The sequence below is a fragment of the Solanum pennellii genome, chromosome 8 (genome assembly GCF_001406875.1).
Source record: "Solanum pennellii chromosome 8, SPENNV200".
NCBI classification, from domain to species: Eukaryota; Viridiplantae; Streptophyta; class Magnoliopsida; order Solanales; family Solanaceae; genus Solanum; species Solanum pennellii.
In genome coordinates, this window is record NC_028644.1 from 61,624,061 (window position 1) to 61,644,667 (window position 20,607).

At 33.1% G+C, this 20,607-nt stretch overlaps 2 protein-coding genes across 2 annotated transcripts; both read left to right on the top strand.

Moving 5' to 3' along the window:
- The first annotated feature begins 1,846 nt into the window (after positions 1 to 1,846).
- On the top strand, positions 1,847 to 7,576 carry LOC107028532 (sulfite exporter TauE/SafE family protein 3-like). Its single transcript, XM_015229629.1, has 12 exons — positions 1,847 to 2,333; positions 3,028 to 3,187; positions 3,832 to 4,032; positions 4,121 to 4,185; positions 4,439 to 4,472; positions 4,583 to 4,656; positions 4,736 to 4,822; positions 4,958 to 5,008; positions 5,101 to 5,322; positions 6,666 to 6,759; positions 6,848 to 6,988; positions 7,080 to 7,576. The coding sequence occupies exons 1-12, from the start codon at positions 2,118 to 2,120 to the stop codon at positions 7,163 to 7,165; spliced, it is 1,431 nt and encodes a 476-aa protein (XP_015085115.1). The 5' UTR covers positions 1,847 to 2,117; the 3' UTR covers positions 7,166 to 7,576.
- A 2,738-nt stretch (positions 7,577 to 10,314) lies between these two features.
- Positions 10,315 to 18,409, top strand: LOC107029006 (coiled-coil domain-containing protein 25). The gene is made up of 6 exons (XM_015230284.2): positions 10,315 to 10,634; positions 13,316 to 13,443; positions 15,882 to 15,985; positions 16,146 to 16,233; positions 17,142 to 17,203; positions 17,912 to 18,409. Exons 1-6 carry the CDS (start codon positions 10,522 to 10,524, stop codon positions 18,062 to 18,064), a joined length of 648 nt encoding a protein of 215 aa, XP_015085770.1. The 5' UTR covers positions 10,315 to 10,521; the 3' UTR covers positions 18,065 to 18,409.
- The last annotated feature ends 2,198 nt before the right edge of the window (positions 18,410 to 20,607 follow it).

Consider the following 20,607-nt stretch of genomic DNA (forward strand, 5'->3'; position numbering starts at 1 on the left):
GTTTTATAAAAATAATTGGAGAAATTGAAAAAGAAATAAAGACACTTGGCCCCCCCTCAAGATGCAAATAAAGTATTTATGTGCATATCTTTTCTTCTTGTAATCACTGATGAAATTATTACTCATATTGCATTTTCAGTGGACACAATAATTCTTGAATATATATATATATATAAATAACAAATTAGAATCACTTAGATAGTACTATACCAAATTTTCGGATACATTTTCATTCTCTCTAGAATACATTCCTGCGTCTTCTTCGAGATATTTCTCTTTCTAAATAATGTATTATTTGTAATGCTTCGAACAATTAACAAATATATCTGTGAGCAATGAAAATTTCAGAATTTTTATAAAAAAAAAAACTTCTGAAATAAAATGTATTTTGTAGGTTATACTAAATAAAACTCAAACTTTATCTTACTAATTAATAAATACTTTAATTTTGAATATGCATATTATTTATTCGGATTATTAGTTAATTAATTTTTTAAAAATGGAACTAGTGGAGGTGTAAAAGCATGTGCTAAACTTGGATCAATAATCATGGATGTCGTGTACTAATTGTCAATATTTAGCTTTATAAAAGAATCAAATTAAAAAATTGAAGATCTGATTCACATCTGAATCAACTTATATTTATTATATATTTGTTAAACCATAAATGTAAACCACTTTTTATGGTCTTTTGTGTTGTGTTACCTTTTTTACTAAATATATCTTAATTAATTAATAATTATCATTAAATTAAACTGTGTTAGGTAAGACTTGTTTGGTCCTGGTTTTATTTCTGGCATTTAGAGTAAGATCTCTAAACAGGAAATATAATTTATGATAATAAATAAACTAAGATATTTGATTCTTTACATTTTTACTCTTTTTTTTTTTATCCACGTTGGGTGAGAATATTGGCTTACAAATTTGTTACTTTTTTACCCATAATAAGGTTTTGTCCTTCCTCTAATTTATGGAGTCCCAGTAATTCTATTTACGTAGAAAATTCGATAGATGGTAATTTTTTTTTCTTTTGAAAACGCGATATAAAATTAAGTTGATTTAAAATTAATTTTTTAAAATTATATATATATTTTATAAATATTAAAATTGGATAAATTTGTAAAAAATTTTGCTAACAACTATTTTTGAGGGTTATGCTCGGATTCTCCATAAATTTTGTTATATTGATATTGTATTTTTTAAAATATACTAATTTTATAGTATTCAACATATATATATCGATATTTAAAAAAAAAATTAAACACTTTCGTAAAATAACTACTTATTTATATATTCTTCTCATTTGTTTTAAAGGTGGAAATAATGAATTTTGTAAAATCGTTTATATTTTAAAAATTCAACACTCGCTAGATTCTCTTTTCAAAAACAAAAAGTTACCCCAATTTTATAGAAAAAGGGAAAATTGGGAAACAAAATAAGGTGCACTGACGTTTATTGCCTTTTGGCCCACCAAAAACTATGTCGTTTTGTACTGATTAACCACTTAAACTGTGTCGTTTTGTGTGGCAATAGCTTTCTAGTTTCTTGAGTATATATATATATTATTCTATTCGAAAATAAAAGTTTACAATTTTAAAATAAAAATAAATAGATTCGATATTATTAGAGTCGTTGATTTAATAGATTATTTATTTTCTTTTGAAAAAAAGAATAAATATATCTCTAAATTATCATAAATGATATGCAAGATACTCTTAATCATATCCTATTTAATGTCCTAAAAATATGACGGATAATAGTCCTAAGGGTATTTTTTTTTGCTTTTTGACACCCTAATGAGTATCTTTTTGTATAACTGTCATTTTCTTGATTATATATTCATTCATTCATATTTGTATCTACCATTTCTCCTTTCTTCCCATTTCTCCAATTTTTCTCTGTTTCCGTAGTACCCATTTCTTTTCTTTGGTTAAAAAGAAGGAAATTTCCTTTCTTTACTACCAAACAAAGAAATTGGGTCATTTAGTTTCTTGTTTCGAAGCTATAACTTGTTATATATACTGTGTTTGAGTTTCTGACAGTTCTGTAATCACTTTTGAGTTTTTTGGGGGTTTGGGTTTGTGGGTGTGGAGAAAAGATAGCATTTTGTTGTTGTTATGGCAGGAGTTGGATCAAGATGGAAGGTTTTTCGGCCATTATTGTCAATTTCTTGGAGTTTTCTTCTGGCTGCCATATTTGTTTCAGCTGAAAGAAGTTTGAAGAAAGAAATTGTTGCACAAAATGCAACTCATCAGTCAGATGCTGATTTACTTACTTCAGTTGTGCAATTCTTGTGGAAGCCTGATGAATCTGGTTACCAACATGTTTGGCCGGTAATTTAAAATTTTGATCTTTTTAATTCTGTTGTATTTTGTAGTTTTTGAGTTTTTAGATTAGTGGTGATTTGTTAGTTTTGTGTGATCTAGTATAACATTGTTTGATAGTAATAGTTGACTAGTTGGTACTGTTAGTGAGCCTAATTTAGTTTGATTGGGTGGGACCATTAATGGACTAAATTGAATCTGGATCAATTAGAGATACTTTGAGAGTAAATGGAACCCACATCCATGAAATGCATCAATATATTATCTTTATGCATGTTCTTGTGGTGCTTTTTGTTTTTTTTTCTTCTGAAGTTGGAGAATATGGATGTCAACATGTATATTTATTTGCTGTTTGAGATCAAGAAGAGATTAGGAATGAACATGTATAGAAAAACTGGTCAAAAAATTCTAAGATGGAGTCATATGAGTAAGTTGGTCAATGTGAAGTTTGCAATACAGAGTAATTAATGTTAATTTTCCTTTTGAAAGTGACTGGCATGATGCTTCTGATCTCTGAGATGGTGGCATGTTGGAATTTTGACTTGTGATTGGGTTGCCACTTCCATGTGCTACATTGACTTATATGATCTTACTTTTATAGCTTGGTCATATTTTCATTAGGCTCCTGACCTCCTGTTTTGCCTTATTCCTTTGACATGGTTGACAAGGGAAGGTTTGAATGTTTTACTTGATGTCATTGCAGGACATGAAATTTGGATGGGAAATTATTGTTGGTTCGATAATTGGATTTCTGGGAGCAGCATTTGGGAGTGTAGGTGGTGTTGGTGGTGGTGGCATATTTGTTCCTATGCTTTCTCTCATCGTTGGATTTGATCCAAAATCATCTACTGCGATTTCAAAGTGTAAGATAGCGAGCCTAGTATAAGATTGACTTTTAAGAAATTTGATTGATAAGTTCATGATAACAAGGACTTAAAAAGTTGTGGTGAATATTTAGTTTATTCTGATCCTAGTGGACTTGCCCATGATTTCTGAAGTGATGGAACTTACTGATAAAAAGAAAGTAAAGACAAGGGAACTTAATGAGTAATAACTTAACAGACTCTGAAGTTTTCGCCTGGAATTGTTCCTTACTCAAGTTTTCTGTGGAAGACTATCTTCATGCTCCTTCTTATCAACAAAAAAACTTCTTTCCCTCCAGAGTTTTCGAGCTTCATTCAGTCATCTTTTGTTGGCAGATTGCTGGATATTCTTTTCCCTTTCTGTGAGAAGTATATAGGGCTTTAGCTTAAGACACCTTTTGAATATGTAAACAGAAAATAGCTTCTAGATTAGACAAGCCATGCATATCAGATAATTTACTCCCCGCAGATGCGTTTCCCCCCGTCTTTTCCCTTTAGCCAGGATAAGTGCAAACTCCCTGTGAAATTCACACTATATCAGCACAGTGCTGTAGTAACAAGTCTTAATTTTTGAATTTTCATCTTCTCTTATTAGCTGCTCTCTCCTGGTTAAGGGACTCACAGATTCTACTCTTGATTGTCAGGTATGATCATGGGAGCTTCGGTCTCTACTGTTTACTATAATCTAAAGCTCAGGCATCCAACAATTGATATGCCTATTATTGATTATGATTTGGCTGTTCTCATCCAGCCAATGCTGATGCTTGGCATTAGTATTGGAGTTACTTTTAATGTGATATTTGCTGATTGGATGGTCACTGTTCTGCTAATAATACTCTTCATCGGTAATATTGCACTTGAAATGTGACACACTTTTGTGATTCCTTTACTCACTGCACCAACAAAACTTCTGAACTTGTGTAATTGTTGTAGGTACATCAACCAAGGCCTTTTTGCGAGGGGTTGAAACGTGGAAGAAAGAGACTATCCTGAAAAAGGTTAATGAATTTTTCTTCCTATTTGAATACTGTAGTTGTACATTGAAACATCATGTTTGAATTGTTGGTACTTTTGCTCCCTCTTTTCACCCATTCTAGTGGGCATCCATTCTGTACAGTAGATAGCATGTCTGATAGGGGATTTTATTCCTAGTATCGTGATGCCTTGTCCCATTGGATTCTAGCAAGGCTATGTAAATAAGGTCATATATGTCAAGTGTTGGTTCTGATAATCATGTGTTTCTTACTTCAGGAGACTGAGGCTGCGAAAAAGTCAGGCGCAAATGGTAGGCTATAAAAACATTTTTTTAAAATTATATATGAATTAATGGGATTTCAATCTCAGTGTTCTTTTCTTTCCTGCTGATATGGTTTTTTGTGCTCATCGCTGGTGAAGACGCAGAGTATAAGCTCCTTCCTGGTGATGCCAACGATGCTGAAAAGAAAAAAACAGAAGTTTCCGAACCTGAGGTAACTTACTGTAGATCTTGAAATGACAATATTCTGCTTCTCCTGATAGTTTAGATCTAATAAGCCAATGTCATTTTAGGTGCCTATCATGGAGAATGTTTGCTGGAAGGAAACTGGACTCCTGTCTTTTGTTTGGGTTGCATTTCTAGGACTGCAAATCGGCAAGGTTTTCATCTTTCCTTATCCACATTTTTTGTTTATGATCCACTTATACTCAGAGTTGATGCTCTTGAGTTTGGATTGTTTAATAAAGTTGTTTCAAATTTTGTAAACTAACTCGCCTTGTGTTTTGTTGAAACAGAATTATACAGACAATTGTACACCACTATATTGGGTAGTGAATCTGTTGCAGGTTTGTATTTATCTATGTTAAAGGTTGATGCAAACTCTTAAATCTCAAATATTATTCTAGCAATGAATATGAACTCTTTCAATGTCCTGCAGATCCCGGTTGCCCTTGGTGTATCATCTTACGAAGCTGTTAGCCTGTATAAGGGTTGGAGAAGGATTGAATCCAAGGGAGAAGACGGAACTAACTTCCGGGTGATGCAACTAATTGTTTATTGCTTTTTTGGAATAGTAGCTGGTATGGTAGGGGGACTTCTTGGATTGGGTGGAGGATTTATCATGGGTCCTATGTTTTTGGAGCTGGGCGTTCCTCCTCAGGTGCGTGTATATGTTATCCTTGAGCAGTATGGAGCAATAGAATATCATTATTTTTTTCCATATATTAGGGCTACTTATCTATGGTTGGTTCTTTTTGGTGGTTATGCTTCTGCTGAGTTTTATTTCAGCCGATAATCTTTTATGATCATGGCTTTTACCATGTCCATATGGTTTTGTTAAAAAACATAAACAACCATAAAATTGGACAACTGGTCCCTCAAAGTTGGTGGTAGGCTTTGGGCTGCAGGCTGATCTGTCTGATATGTATACAGCTTGAGCTAAGCCAGACCAAACTTGCATATACAGGCAACAAATCTTTTAGAAATTCTCTGAAAATAATCTATGGGTACTCAAAATGGCAAATCATAATTGAAATTTTTAGTCATGAGTTCAAGCATGTACTTTTTTGGATGCAAATGTAAAGTCAAAGGGATCTTAGATATGTTATATACACAGATAAATTCTTGACTTCCTGGATTGGAAGAGACTTTCAAACAATGGAAGTCCATAATAAGGTGCCCCGGATATCTCGATTAAAAAAAGATGGCCTGAAGATTTTTGATAGAGACCATTTCAATTATCACTTGTTTAGTCATGTTTAAATGCGCCTCTTGATTTTTAATCAATTCCATTGTCAGTAGAAACAGTGACTTTTCACACAAAAGTTTGTGCCGAATGTTCACTTAATTGGGGGTTTTCCTTTTGAATGTAGAATTTAGCAAAATTCTTGGATACATCATTTCTCGACATATTGGATTTAGCATTTGTGTATTATGACATTCACAAACCATCTTCCTCCAGCTTCACACATGAATCATTTCCCAACTTTCCTTCCGTATTTCATTTTACCCATACCTGTATCCATGTTAATCTTACAGTTAAAAGAGCTTATATCGTCATCTTTGAAGTTTCCCATATTTTTTTATTTCCCCCATGTGTGGCTGCCTTTTTGTACTTTGCTTTCATTAGAATTACGAATTTCAGTAAATTGAGTTGTTTCATGCTTAGTCTTTAGTGTCAGAATATATCGCAAGCAGACATTAGGAAAATCTTTTATGCTTTGGGTCCTGGACAATCTCTCACCATTTATTTCATGGAAGTTGTCCATGACTAAACTAAGGATGAAACTTGGGATTTTTATGAGAAGTAAAATTATCCAGTTTTACTAGGATACTATTTTTCTTTTAAAAGTTAATCCAATTATAATTTATAAACCAGCATATGAATAAATTAAAGGGAGTTTTGGAGGAAGAATCGTTTTACTTGATCCGTCTTCATATCTATTCAACTTCTTATCGTACTTTATAGCGATTGTCTCATGTTACTGTGTTTCTGCTTACTAGGTTTCAAGTGCCACTGCCACCTTTGCAATGATGTTCTCCTCATCAATGTCTGTTGTAGAGTATTACCTTCTTAAACGTTTCCCAGTTCCTTATGGTATGTGCTGATCTCTTAAATTAACAATGGACTACAGAGTAGAGTTTTCACCTTTATATAGGAATTGAAAGTTGTATTCTTGCTGCAGCTCTGTACTTTGTTGCCGTGGCAACTGTTGCTGCTTTGATTGGGCAACATGTTGTAAGGAGAATGATTATGATACTAGGAAGAGCATCACTTATCATCTTCATCCTTGCCTCCACAATTTTTGTGAGCGCAATTTCACTAGGTATGTATATGTATTTCTTTGGCAACTCATGAGCATCAACATTTAGTTCTCCTCTCGAATGAAATCATCACTTCATTCTTGATTCTGACAGGTGGGGTTGGTATCTCAAACATGATTGGAAAGATCCAGCGCCATGAATACATGGGATTCGAGAACCTTTGCAAATATGATCCTTAATTAAGTTCAAGTTTAGGTGAAGCAAACTGGTCGTACATTAGTGCTTCCCTAACTGAAGTAGAGGTTTATGTTGAAGAACGATTCTTGGGTTGGTGGAGGAAGATAAATCACCATCTCGATTTATAGCTAGTTCAATTCTACATTAGATATACACTGGCAATGAATCTGCTGTGGAAGATTTCTGCTCTGGAGAAATCTGTTGTGGTATATTTATGCTGTGGGTGTTTTTCCAATAGGGAATTTATTGTCATTTTTGTGTGAAATGGAATTCAGTTTTGAACACAAGAAATAATGGGAGACAAAAAGGTAGAAATTCTCAAGTCATTTGATTTGTAAAACTCATGTGTTATCTTGGTGTAAAACACTATAATTGAATTATTATTGATTCCATGTTGCCCCTTTTGCTAGTAAGTAGTAGTACTTGAGCTTTATTTACTGATGTCTCATTCAAAGGAAAATAATTATTTTTGATGTCTTGAAAGTTTGATTTGAGGACATTGTGTCAAACATGATTCACTATAGTAAGAAAATGATGATTTCTTCTTACTAATTGCCAAATGCCTACTAAAGACGCTTGAAACACCCGGTGTTCGATATTTGTATTGAAGATTTGATTTTGCATTGGAAAGTTTTACATTGGTATTTTAAGTGTTCTCTGATAAAGGCGCTGCCATATTTAGTATGGCTTGAATCAAGATCTTTTATGTATTAAGATACCCACTAAATATCTAGCAATACTTAATTATAAATTCACCTACTATTATTTCGAATCTATAAATTTCAAATGTTAGATCCACCTCGAAGACTTCAGGAAGACAAGTGGATTTAACAGGAATTAGGAATTTTGATTATTGTTGCACTTGCTCTCTATTGTATGCTTACGAATTTTACTTGGCCTCTCCAAGTTTTGAACAAAATTATAACCTAAGTTGCGCTAATTCTTTACTTTAACACTCGTATCAGATTCTTCAAAAATACAATATTTTAAAAAATTCAACGTGTATCTGTTGACATTATTGAAGAGTTCAATCACATACCAAGATTCTATTTTTGTCACATTCTTATTCTATGAATGTTTACCTAATCCAGTTGCACGCATGTAAGTTTTGGTCATATTTTTCTAAAAAATTATATAGGGGATGGCTCTAGTGGATTGATTGGGTAGCCATGAAAGCTACTGGTCAGAGGACTTAAATTCCAGCTAACTTTAGACCCAAACTGATTGTCTTTTTGAGTTGGCACATGCGTGTCAATCAATTTGAATCAATAATTTCTACTATTATTAACCCCTCAAATCTCAATGTTCTGTCTCATGGTTGACATTTGACAATGAGAGGGTAGATTCTTTGTCCCGTTCGATATTCATTTTAAGATTTAATCGATTTTAATTTATATTAAAATTTTTTATTTTAAGGTCAAAGATAATATTATCTCAGAGATCAAAGAAAATTGTTTTTCACGAAAAATGAAGAAGGTAGTGGGGTTTGGAGGTGCCGGGAGAAGGGGGTGGAAATGGTCAGAGAGTGAGGAGGAGAAAATAAACTTGAAACATCACTTATGTAACTTGTTTTTCCTATATCTATTAGGGAAGTAATTTTTCTCATTTAAAAAAAAAAAAGGTAAATTACCCGCGCTTCGCGCGGTGGTAAGCTACCTCATTAAGCCTATGTATGATCATCAAATGAAAGAAAATATTTTCCTCCTAACCGAACACAAGCCCTAAAAGAAAAATGTTAATTAATGTAGAATCTTAGCCCTTAATCTTTCTTGAGGTGGATTTATTTATAGTGTAAATAACAAGCAATTTCTAGCCAGATGAGTAAATTGCACTTAATTCTAGATTGTATAAAATGAAAAATGTCATAATTTAGGATATTGAAAGTCAAATATGGATGCCAAGAACCAAAGCCTAGTTGCTGCCTACCATTATTTTCTTAACAAATGATTCACAAGTTTCATGAGAAAGACATTCAAATAGTTGAAAATTTTCTTTCAAATTTTGAAATCAAATTATCGACACATAATTATTTGACTTATAATTAAGGGTTTGTTTGGCTCACTTACTAATTATTGCCAAGTGTTTATTTATCAAATTAGTTCATTATTTCAACATCAAATTTGAAACATAAATTTTGGCTTAATACGTAATCAGTCTCTTAAATTTGTCAGGATATTTCATTTACACACTTAAACTAAGTCGTGTTACAATGTAAACCTCAATTTCTAATAAAGTGTTCCAATTAGGCACTTTTAATTCAAGTTTTTTTTTTTTTACTTTTATGCGTGTTTTCATTTGTCTATTACGTAGTTAAGTTAAACACATAAAATATGTCATATCATTTAATTATACGCATCAATCTCAAATAGAAAATGTCATAGGCTTTATAACTTATTAATGCAAATATGTATAATTAAAGGAGATAATATATTTTATGTGTTTAACTTAACTAGCTAATAGACCAATAACAATACATAAGATAAACATTCAAAAATTGATCTGAATGTGTCCACTGAAACCTTTACTGGGAGTTGAGATATTCAATTGGAACAAAATCTTGTTCGAAAAGTCTATAGATTGAGAATTTTCAGATTTTCACACACAAAATGTTGCTAGTTATTTTTTCACATTTATATCGACAACCCTTTAAACTTCTCAGTAAATTATATTTAAACATTTGAAGTACGATATGCTCTGATTAAACACATGACAATTTCTTACTCAAATTTTAAAAAAATCCTTTTGCGCACTCAGGCACCAGTTACTCAGTTGCATTAAACACTTAAAATACATCACTTTTCTTAATTATACACATTAGCTAAATAAATCGTAAAACCCCCATGCTTGTTCCAATTGAGGCCGATATATAATCAAAAGCGATATCATATTTTATGTAGCAGTTAAGTTATCTACGCAATAGACACATGATAATACACCCAAAAGCTTTTCCATATCTTAAGTCGAAAATAGACACTAATATAAACACTTTATTATAAGTTCAAATGTTAAACTAAATCATGTTATAATTCAAACGTCTAAATAAAAATTTATTGACAAGTTTACGGGAATATCATGTTTTCCTTTTTTTATTTTTTATTTTATGGGTGACAAAATTTTAAAATAATCATAGAACAACTTTTTTTTTTCTTTCAAAATCTAATCAATGTCCAAATTTGTAAGGAAGATTTAGCTTTGTTTGTACGCGAAAAGTGCGGTTTCAATAGTTTGCAGGCTACCGCTATATCCACCTGCCTATCTGACTCAGGAAAAACTCGTCGAATCTGCTTTAACAAATTAGGGCTTCGAAAACCCTAAAACAGAGAGCTCGTTTTTTCCTTTTCAATCGGAGAAGAGAAAAATGGTGTTCTACTTCAAGGCTCGACCGGAAACTGGTGACTACACCATCTTTATGGGTCTGGATAAGTATGAGAATGAGGAACTCATCAAATTTGGCTTCCCTGAAGACATTTGGTAACAACCCTTTTTCGGATTTTTGTTTTCTTTTGTTTTTGGGTATTAATTGAAGTGCATTTATTGGTGAAAGATGAGACCTTTGTGTGCTTTGAGGAATTTTGGGTTTGACTTTTAGTGTGGTTTGTTGTAAAGTTCATCTTTTTAGAATGCCCATTTCATTGATTTGTTGTTCTTTGATTGCCCATATCGTTCTTCATTGTTGACTTTTCACCTAGTCAAGTATGAGCAATTCTTGAATTGTGTAGTGTTTACAAATTCATAAATTCTCGTATTAATCCTAGTATGTTGTTCATTCTGTTTCGACTATCACATTAGTTTATTATTGTTTTTGGCTCCTTTTCTGGTAGACTCTGCACTGTTTCCTTGTTAATTGCTATATTCTCTTCATTGTTTCTTTCTTTGTACCTGGATTTGTTACACTTGAGCCGAGGGTCTCTCGGAAACAGCTTCTCTACCTCTTGGAGGTAGTGGTAAGGTCTGCCTACATTCTATTCTCTCAGACCTCACTTATGAGATTTTACTGGGTATGTTGTTGTTGTAGTATTGGTAGTTTCTTGTTTTATGAACATTCGGGCATATGTACAGATTCCAACACAATATTTGCAGATTACAGAAATTTACCAGATTCTGTTTCAAATCTTACATGTTTATATCATTCCCCTATAGCTGGAGAATTCTTATTGTATGCTTTTTAGCTTGTTGCAAATATGACTACTCTTGGAGCCTTAAAGAGATTTTGCAAGTGCATTGGCTAGTTGGTTGTTTTCGAATTGACAAAAGTAGTATTATTAATCCTAATTTGATCTCTTTTTTTTTTGATAAAGTAACTCTGTGTTTTATGTGCACTATCCAGTAATATGAAGCAATATGTAGTGTGGCTTGACTATTAAAAGTCTATCTTTGGTTGTCCATTTGATCTGATTTTTCAACTCTTAAAGCATATACTGTTAACACATAGATTTGTGTGTGACAAAAGCTTTGGCTTGATGTTCTTCTTCTGCTCTTGATTGGCCTCCACGTCTTGTTTTTTTACTTGCAGTGATATTGATATTGACTGCCAATTAGAACATAAAAATCCATAAGTGGATCGTTTTTCAGAAGGGAGTCTATCCTTGTATACATAAAGTAACTGAATATTTTTTTCCATCTTCATATAATACATCATGTTTTAGATGTATGTCAATGTATCTTAGAATGAGAATTATTGCCTTTGAAGTCTGACGGAGCTTGTTGAACTAAGTAACAACACTAATATAAAATGAAATATTGAGTTGTATTACTGTAGAATAGTTGAACTTGCCAAACTTACCAAAAATAATTAGTTTAATGTGTCTTGGAATGTTAGGGGACTGAATTTGTGGTAGAAAGAGGAGGCTAATTAGAAATATTCTACACACGTGGAAAGTTGATGTAGTGTATTTCCAGGTAACAAAGCTAATCTGGGATTATCACAGAGATAGTAAAGGAAGTCTGGGGTAACAATTGGGTAAATCATATACAATTGGAAGCCAGCGAGGGCATTGTTATTATGTAGGATAAATGAGAATAGGATGGAGAAAATAAGTACTGTTGGCATATATTCTCTTTCGAATAGCTTCACGGGAAAGAATCAAGACTCCAGTCGGCATCTAACTGGGGTTTATGCCGCAAATGACAGACATGAGCGGGAAGTTGGTGTTGCTAGGGGGTTGTGTGAAGGACCCTGGGTACTCTCCACGGATTTTAACACATCCATACACACCTCCGAGAAGAATTTGTTACAGAATAAACAAAGCAATGACTGATTTCTCTGACTTATTGAAGATATGGAATTGGTGGATCTGTAGCTGATAGGGGGAAAGTTTGGTGTGAACAAAAACTAATTGATCAAACAGAAGATACTTTTGATGTTTTACACTATTTATAAGAGCAATAAATAGATGCCCAAGTTGTAAGTTGTAATACTTTTGAAGGGGAACTGCATATTGTTTTTGATGTAGTTACACATGTGGATATTTAGATTAAGTGTACTGACAATATTAAAATCTATTCTAACTAGTTGATATTTTGTATATGGATCTTTTTCTTATATTGTGTCTTATTTTAGCTAAGTCCGCATTAACTCCATGAAATTGTAAATCTTCTGAGGCAACTTCTTTCCATGTAATTTAAAGTCTATCTTGTCCACTTTTAAACACTTCCACTCACCATAGTTTCACACCTCCGGGTCGATGCAGGTCATGACCAAAATCAACCCAAGCACATCCAACATTTTTGATCTTATCGAATCTTGTATTCCTGAACATCACCAATCTATTGGCTACCAGCTATCCATCAATTCAAGTAGTAGGTAGCTCTATCCGTCCAAATTAGTGGGGAAAGAATTCACCTTGTATGTTCTGTGCTAGAATTTGAACCTTGAAACTCAAGGTTCTTACCACCTCTAAGTCACCCCCTTAGGGGCCTAATGGAAGTAGATCTTTAACTAAACTTTTTCTTTTGCTTTTGTGAAATTTTTGGAGGTTATGTGAGTGTGTATGGCTATTGGTTATTACAGTTGCTTGCTTAGTCTTTGAAAGTATTAGATTGTTGCTGAGCATGTGGTACTATATGCAGACTGTCTTATGATAAAGATGTGTATATTTATTATTCTTTGATATATATGTGAATTTGTTTTGACAGCGTTTACTATGTTGTAGGTTCCATGTGGATAAAATGTCATCAGCCCATGTTTATTTGAGATTGAACAAGGGTCAAACATTTGATGATATACCTGAAGGTGTATTGGAAGATTGTGCTCAACTTGTCAAGGCGAATTCTATCCAAGGTAAATATTTCTATCCCGTAAATGTAACACCTTATTCATAGGTTGATGACTTAGAAATACCCTTCCGACCAAAAAGAATAAAAAAGGAAAAATGGAAAAGAAGCGTCATTGTACCTGCCTTAAGATCTTTGGTGAGACATGTTTTTTGGCACACTAGAATCCTCTTTTGGAGTAGACATGATACGTTCTCAATGTGAAGCGGTTTATGTTTATGTTAAAAAGACTATTGAAGTTATATGTTAGTACATGCCATAGATTCACCTGTATTGTACGTGTTACCTCTAATACTCTTACACAAGTAGTTCTTGTACATTGTTATTAGATTAAGTAGGCATTTTGGACATGCAATTATCATAATTTCAGATTCTCCAAAAAGCAGGATTTGGGGTTCCTAATTGTGATATAATTTTTTTAAAATGTAAAACATATCCATAAGTTTATATTTTGTGAAAAAAGACTCTTAGTTGTAATTAGTGCGAACAAAAGACTTGTGTTCAGCGTGAAGAGGTTGTCCATACCAAATGAAAGTATTGTACTAAAGAATAACACGTTTTGTAGAGGAGGCAGTATCCTTAGTAGATCTTATATGTTTTTTCTAACTGTTAGGATTTCATAATGGGATATGTTGTCCTCTCTCTCTGTATTTATGGTATTGGCACTATCCGCTTGCCTTTTTCTTTAATACTCAAGTTACCATTCTTTAAAATATTAAAGAATAACTAGTTACTACTATTGTTGACTAGTTGATCTTTATAAAATTATGTGTATCTGTAAGTTAGTAATCGCAAACATTCCAATACTATCCTCTTGCCATTTTCTTTAATACATCAAGTTATCATTCTAAAAAATAATAAAGAATAACTAGTTACTACTATTGTTGACTAGTTGATCTTTATAAAATTATGTGTATTTGAAAGTTAAATAATGCTTGCAAACATTACTTTATAAAAGGAACATAGAGTTATGTGATTTATCATTGCTGCCCCTTAGGATATTCCAGTATCTTGTTTATGAACTATCGTTTGTTCATTTTTAAAAATGTGGAACAATTAGAGAAATTTTGATAGTTCACACAACTTGTGGGTTTTTCATTTTTATGAAAAAAATACAACTTAAGAAATCCAAAATGCTTGTGATTTCAAATCATGTTCAAACAGGGTCTCAAGTCAACAAGTTCTCCTTTCACATGATATGAGGACCTCCATGATTTTCATGAAGACCTAGTAGCTTTTGCCTAAGGCTGCATACCCGTGTTAAAACTTCTCGTTCTTCCTCAAATTTGCTAGCTTTCCAATTTTTGGTCACTGTTCCAGCTGCATTATTTCTTCTTTTCAATTGCTTTATATCTTTTTCTTCTAATCATTTCAGATTTACCTCTCTTTCTCATCTCTTCCAAATTAGTATTCGATCTTTCACTGTCATTTTTCATGTAATAGTCTAGTCAACTCATGCCACATTTAATATTAGCATCTAGTCTGCTGAGACGTCATCCTCAAGTCAAGGGACGTTTATTGTTCAGTCAGTTGAAAGGTCATAATCACCATCCAGCTTCTGTTGCCTGTCTAGTGAGACATTCAATTAGTCTTATCAGCAAGACATCACTATGCAGCGGTCCTCTCTTGTCAGCATCTTGGTAATGTCACATTGTAATCATTGTTCAGTCAGCACTTTGTCAGATCCATGTCTTTTTCGCAATACATTACTTTTCTGACGCTCCTCCGGCATCACATTGTTTCCTAGTGGCAAGTCACTTTCCAATGTGGATGTATAATTCTAGTTGTTTCACCACCTTGCATTTGAAGTAGTATGTCGATAGGCAAAAGGATCAATCAAGTTGCTTTAAGAATATATCTAAATGCACAAAATCTTTGAGTTCAGTGAATTTAAGTAGGAGATGTTGCAGAACATTACATTATATGGACATCGTCGAATATTATATATTTGACAGTAAAATATTTACTTGCCTCGAGACATATATACTACCTTGATATAAAAAAAAGAAGGTAAAATAACAGCTTAACTTATTGCAAGTAACCTAGGAGTAACTATATAAAAGACTTTTCTCATTTATTGTTTCTAAATTAAAAGAATAATTTCTTTGTCTATTTTTTTTTAAAAGAAACACTACGGGAGGTCTACCTTAGAGTCACATATCATGGCTATTCATGTGCCTTGATGCATATTTACAGTTGGACATGTTTGGCTTGGTTAATTGACCCTTTTTATCTGTCAAGGGGAATGTATTATTTAATTTTTATTCTGTTGTAATGTTACTGTCAGCATATATGCTCGTAATTGTACATGAAATTCCGTATAACATTTAAATCAATAATCTAGGTTTAAAGAATATGTTGAGACTGCTATTTGGGTAACTTTTCTTTATCCTCTACCCTGTCAATTTATTTAAATGTCTTGGCAATTTGACCTTATTTTGGCAGGAAACAAGGTAAACAATGTCGATGTTGTTTATACTCCATGGCAAAACCTTAAGAAGACTGCCTCAATGGATGTTGGGCAAGTTAGCTTCCACAACCCAAAAATGGTGAGCATTTTCATGCATTTAACATGTTTTTGCTTTAACTAACGTGTGCAGGTTTAGAAATTCGAATGTTTTCCTGTGGTTGTGGAATTTTTTTCGGCGGTGGGAGGTTTTGTTTTTATTGTTGATGTGAAAGTTAATATATATCATGATTTTTTATTAGGTTCGTACCGTGAGGGTTGAGAAGCGAATAAATGAGATAGTCAATAGATTAAACCGTACAAAGGTGGAAAGGAAGCCCGACTTGAAAGGTAAGTTGCACATTCTGCATATTAGTTTTATTATGAGTAACCTGCAAAGGCTTAGAGAATTGTTTGCTGGAAAAATAATAACTACCTATTCTATTTCAACGCATGAAAGTTTCCATTTCTTAGGGTTTCTCGATGTCTGATGCACTTCTACAAATAAAAGTAACAACAGCATACCCACTGTGGTCCCACAAGTGGGGTGGGGTGGGGTGTGTGTGTGCGCAGACATTACCCCTACCTTTGTGGGGCAGAGAGGTTGTTTTGGAAGACCCTCTTCTCAAGAATCATATTTCAGAACAGATTTGAAAAAATAAACTAGAGTAAATAAGCTATGATGAAAATAGCTGAGAAAGAAAAGTACTAACAGCAAAATGGTAAAGATATCGAAAGTAAAAGTAACAACAGTAGTAATTAAACTGAAGAGTACAGTTATGCTAGCAAATTAATAATATTATTACTTGTAAGGGGGCAGAAAGGTGCTCCGACCTACTACTGTGCTCTACCACTGGGAAGAGTGAAATTGCTCGACTACTTACTAACCGTCTACCCTAATCCTCAACTTCTTTGCGTTCCTATTTAGTGTCATGTCCTCTCCCCAATTTTCGCAAATACTAAGATTGAAACTTATTAAGCACTAGTAGCTAAACTTCTGATGTCCTTGTCAAATGTATGGTCAATCTATCGAAGTTAAAACTTTTAAGGCTCCTGCTAGTTAAACTGGGTTTGTTAAAGTGGAATATAGGGAGGAGAATCTTCTTTTTTGATTGGTGTAAACACATTAGTTTCTTGTTAAAAGGAAATACAGTTTCTCTGTACTACTTCCCCTATTTCCCCTTCCTCTAAATGAGAGTCTAGATATTTATCTTGTGCAACAGTTCAGTAGTGATAAACCTTCTTGTTTGTGTTTTTAGCTGAGCGGGAGGCCGTCAATGCAGCTGAAAGGGCGGAGAGGAAGCAGCAGCTTAGGGAGAAGGTAAGAGTATCTTTTCTTGGAAAGAAGGGTTAAGTATGCTTGCTGAAAGTTTGAAACATGGGAACTGAACAGCACAAGGCATGCTGATGTATTATATTTCTGGGAAAATCAAGATATAGTGGGGAAATGTCCACAGAAATATATGGCCTTACCCAGTCCGAATGACCTGCAAACCTGGAATCTGCACCTTATTGAACATGTGTAACCTGTCTCTTTTTAAGTTTGTGGACCTGACTTGGTAAAAAGACTGATGATCACTAGTTCTATGTAGATTTTTTAATTGGGATCTAATATAAGGACTAGACTAGGTTGTTGGTTATTATACTGGGATGGTGGGATCTGATATAGCCTATCTTTGCACATCTTTATAGTCTATAATTACTTCCCCTGTATTTTTATAGAGTGATATAGTACTCTGGAGAAAATTGCTCAACTTGATACAAAAATTGACGTCCTCGATTAATAAGTATGGAATGGGGAAGTCAAGAAAGATAAGTTTTACAATCATATAGCCTTTTGCTTTTTAGTATCTTGTGCTTTAGGGTAGGTTCTTTAGTTTTACTTCATGCCATGCTTGCTTTAAGTTGTAGCTTTTCCTGCTGCTACAGTTTCTTACATATGCAGTCGAACGTCTTTATCCAGCTTTGAATGTTTTAGTGCATTCTGATGTACATGTTTATCTCATATCTTTTTGTTTTGGATGATCAGAAACGAAGAGAGGATATGGATAGGCTTGAAAAGGAAAGACAGGCTGAAATGAGGAGCTACAAAAATTTGATGGTTGCTGATAAGATGACATCTAACAAAGACATTGCGTCAGCTAACAAGTCCCTGCAAGAGATGGAGGAAGACTTCATGTGAAATGCAAAATCAAATGGATTTAATTGTTTCAATCGCTGCCATGTTTACAAAATACTGAATGAGAAGCTGCTTAAGAAGAATGCAGAGAAGAAAAAGGAAGATAGGGGGCTGGGGCATCGGGGTGAGGTGATCTTTTGAAATGTTGTGTGTTCTTTTGAAACAATTATGATCCTTTATTGAACATGATCAAATTGATCTTTGTAGGCCTGAACCTGTTTGTTAATAAGGGGGGTATAGGAGCCATATGGGTTGGAGTTCAAGGAGAAGCTTACTTGTAAAACCAGTGTTTTTGAATTTAATGGTGAAGATGACTTGTTATGATTAGGAGGAGCACTTAATTGTTTTTCTTTCGCTCTCTTTTTGAATTACATATTGAGTGCAGCTTCTTATTAGTCAGCTTGCATATGTGGTCTCTTACATGGTACATCTTGAAAAAGGGATGTTACAGAACCCCAAGAGTCAATTGTTGGAATGGTAGGAAAAGATTTGGCCCTCAGTTCTACTTAACATTCATTTTCTATATGCTTGCCTTCCAGGTGCTTTGAAAGAAAAGAGTGGATCCAACCAACATTGTCTTAACTATGATGAAAGGTTTTAACTTGCATTGGTGCCAGTGGATAGTTAGTAGTTTCTGGTTCACATAGGTGATGTGGTGTCTCAAGAGTTTGTGGTGTAACCTAGAAAGAAATGGAGAGATATTGAGGAAAGTGGAAGCCATGAGTAGTCATGTTGTGAAAAATCTAAGATAAAGAGTAGGGAAGGCAACTTTCACCATGGACATTTCAAGTTCATTCCCTCCTCTTCGTCCACCCAACATTCACCCCTTGACCATCCCAACCCACATTACTATTGAACCTCCACTCTCAATCCACTATTGTATTCTGTTAGATTATATATAAATATTGTTACAAAAATATGTTTTACTTATTTACCAAATACTATAAAATAAGTAAGAAATTCACTTCTTTACCATGAAAAATATGTTTCTTCACACTAAACATGTCATACTGTGAAGAAAAATATTGAGTCCTACCTCAATTTCTAAAAGATAGCTCATGAGGGAGGACTATCCAAAGATGGCATAAGGACCTAACTGCCCGCTGATAACTCCTTCGTGCTCAAGATTGGACATTTGGAGTATGGACAATATAAGGTCACTGCCCAACATAAGATCCAACAATGAATTGGGTTGAATCTAATTCTACCATGTCAAGAAATGAATCTTAGTTTAACTCAATCTAACTCTGCATGGTACGCCGTTCATATCGTACTCAAATGAATTTGGCTCTAATATCATGTTAACAAAATAGATCTTGATTTAATTCAACTTCAAAAAATTAACTCGTGAGGAGAAGATTGCACAAATCATATAACGAGAGCAAGGACTCAACTACCCATAGATGTGGAGCTCAACACCAACATGTGTGCTAATTTTCCTCACTCTTTTTTGTCGCATGACACATTTGTTTTTTGATGTGGCATTTTTACAAGGCAAACTTAACAACAAGCTCCTTTTGGGTTAATCATCAACAATTCGTTACAATTTTTCTTTTTTTCAATTTATATCACTTATAATTCTTTTCGTTATTGTATCATATTAGTTACATAAGTTATCAATTAAAATCATATTATCTTCCATTTAGCTAGTAAAGTTTATATATAAATTCTTCCTTGAATGATTTAAAATGTTTTGAAGAATATAAAGATTTTCGAGAATTTGTTAAATGAAGTTCCATCAATTTGTTATATGAATTAAAGTGATTCCATTGAATAGTCCAATAGTTTTTGAATATCTAAATTGTTGTTTAAAATATTACATTAATATAATCTAATTTAATTTTAAAAATTAATCAAATTGACTTTCAAAAAACACAATATGACAAATAAAAATAGACAGAGGGAGTATAATTTTATTATTATATGAAGATGATCCTTACCCAATACAAATAAAAAAAGATATATCAAATAAAATTAAAAAAATATATACTTTATCAATCTTTTTGTTTTCAATCACAATCTTTAATAAAATGTAAACATGATTGATTGCTATTTTTTTTAATCTCTTAAATACAAAGTGATGTTCTCATTATGATGATTAAAATACGTAAAGTTTGTAAAAGTTATTAACCATGCAAATAAAAAATTATCACAATATAGATATATTTTTTTCTAATAAGATTTTAACATGTTGTTGAGTGTTATAAGATAATAAAATTATAGTGATTGTCTATAACTACTAAGAAGTTACTTCCTCTATCATTCTCCATCATGTATAGTTAATCCTCCATTACTCTTCCGTCTTTACCATTACAAATTTAACTCTCACACTATTTAACCTCCCTCCTAATTATCATGATTAATATTATATTATAACAATGTTTTTATATATCTTAATAAAACACTATAAATAAAGCATAAAAAACGCATATCGAAAAAAAATATATATATATCATTAGAAAATATAAAATACTTTGCTTTGTCTATATTTCTTGATGGACCGGGTGGTTTGATTCCGACCCGACCCGACTTTGCCTTCATAAACT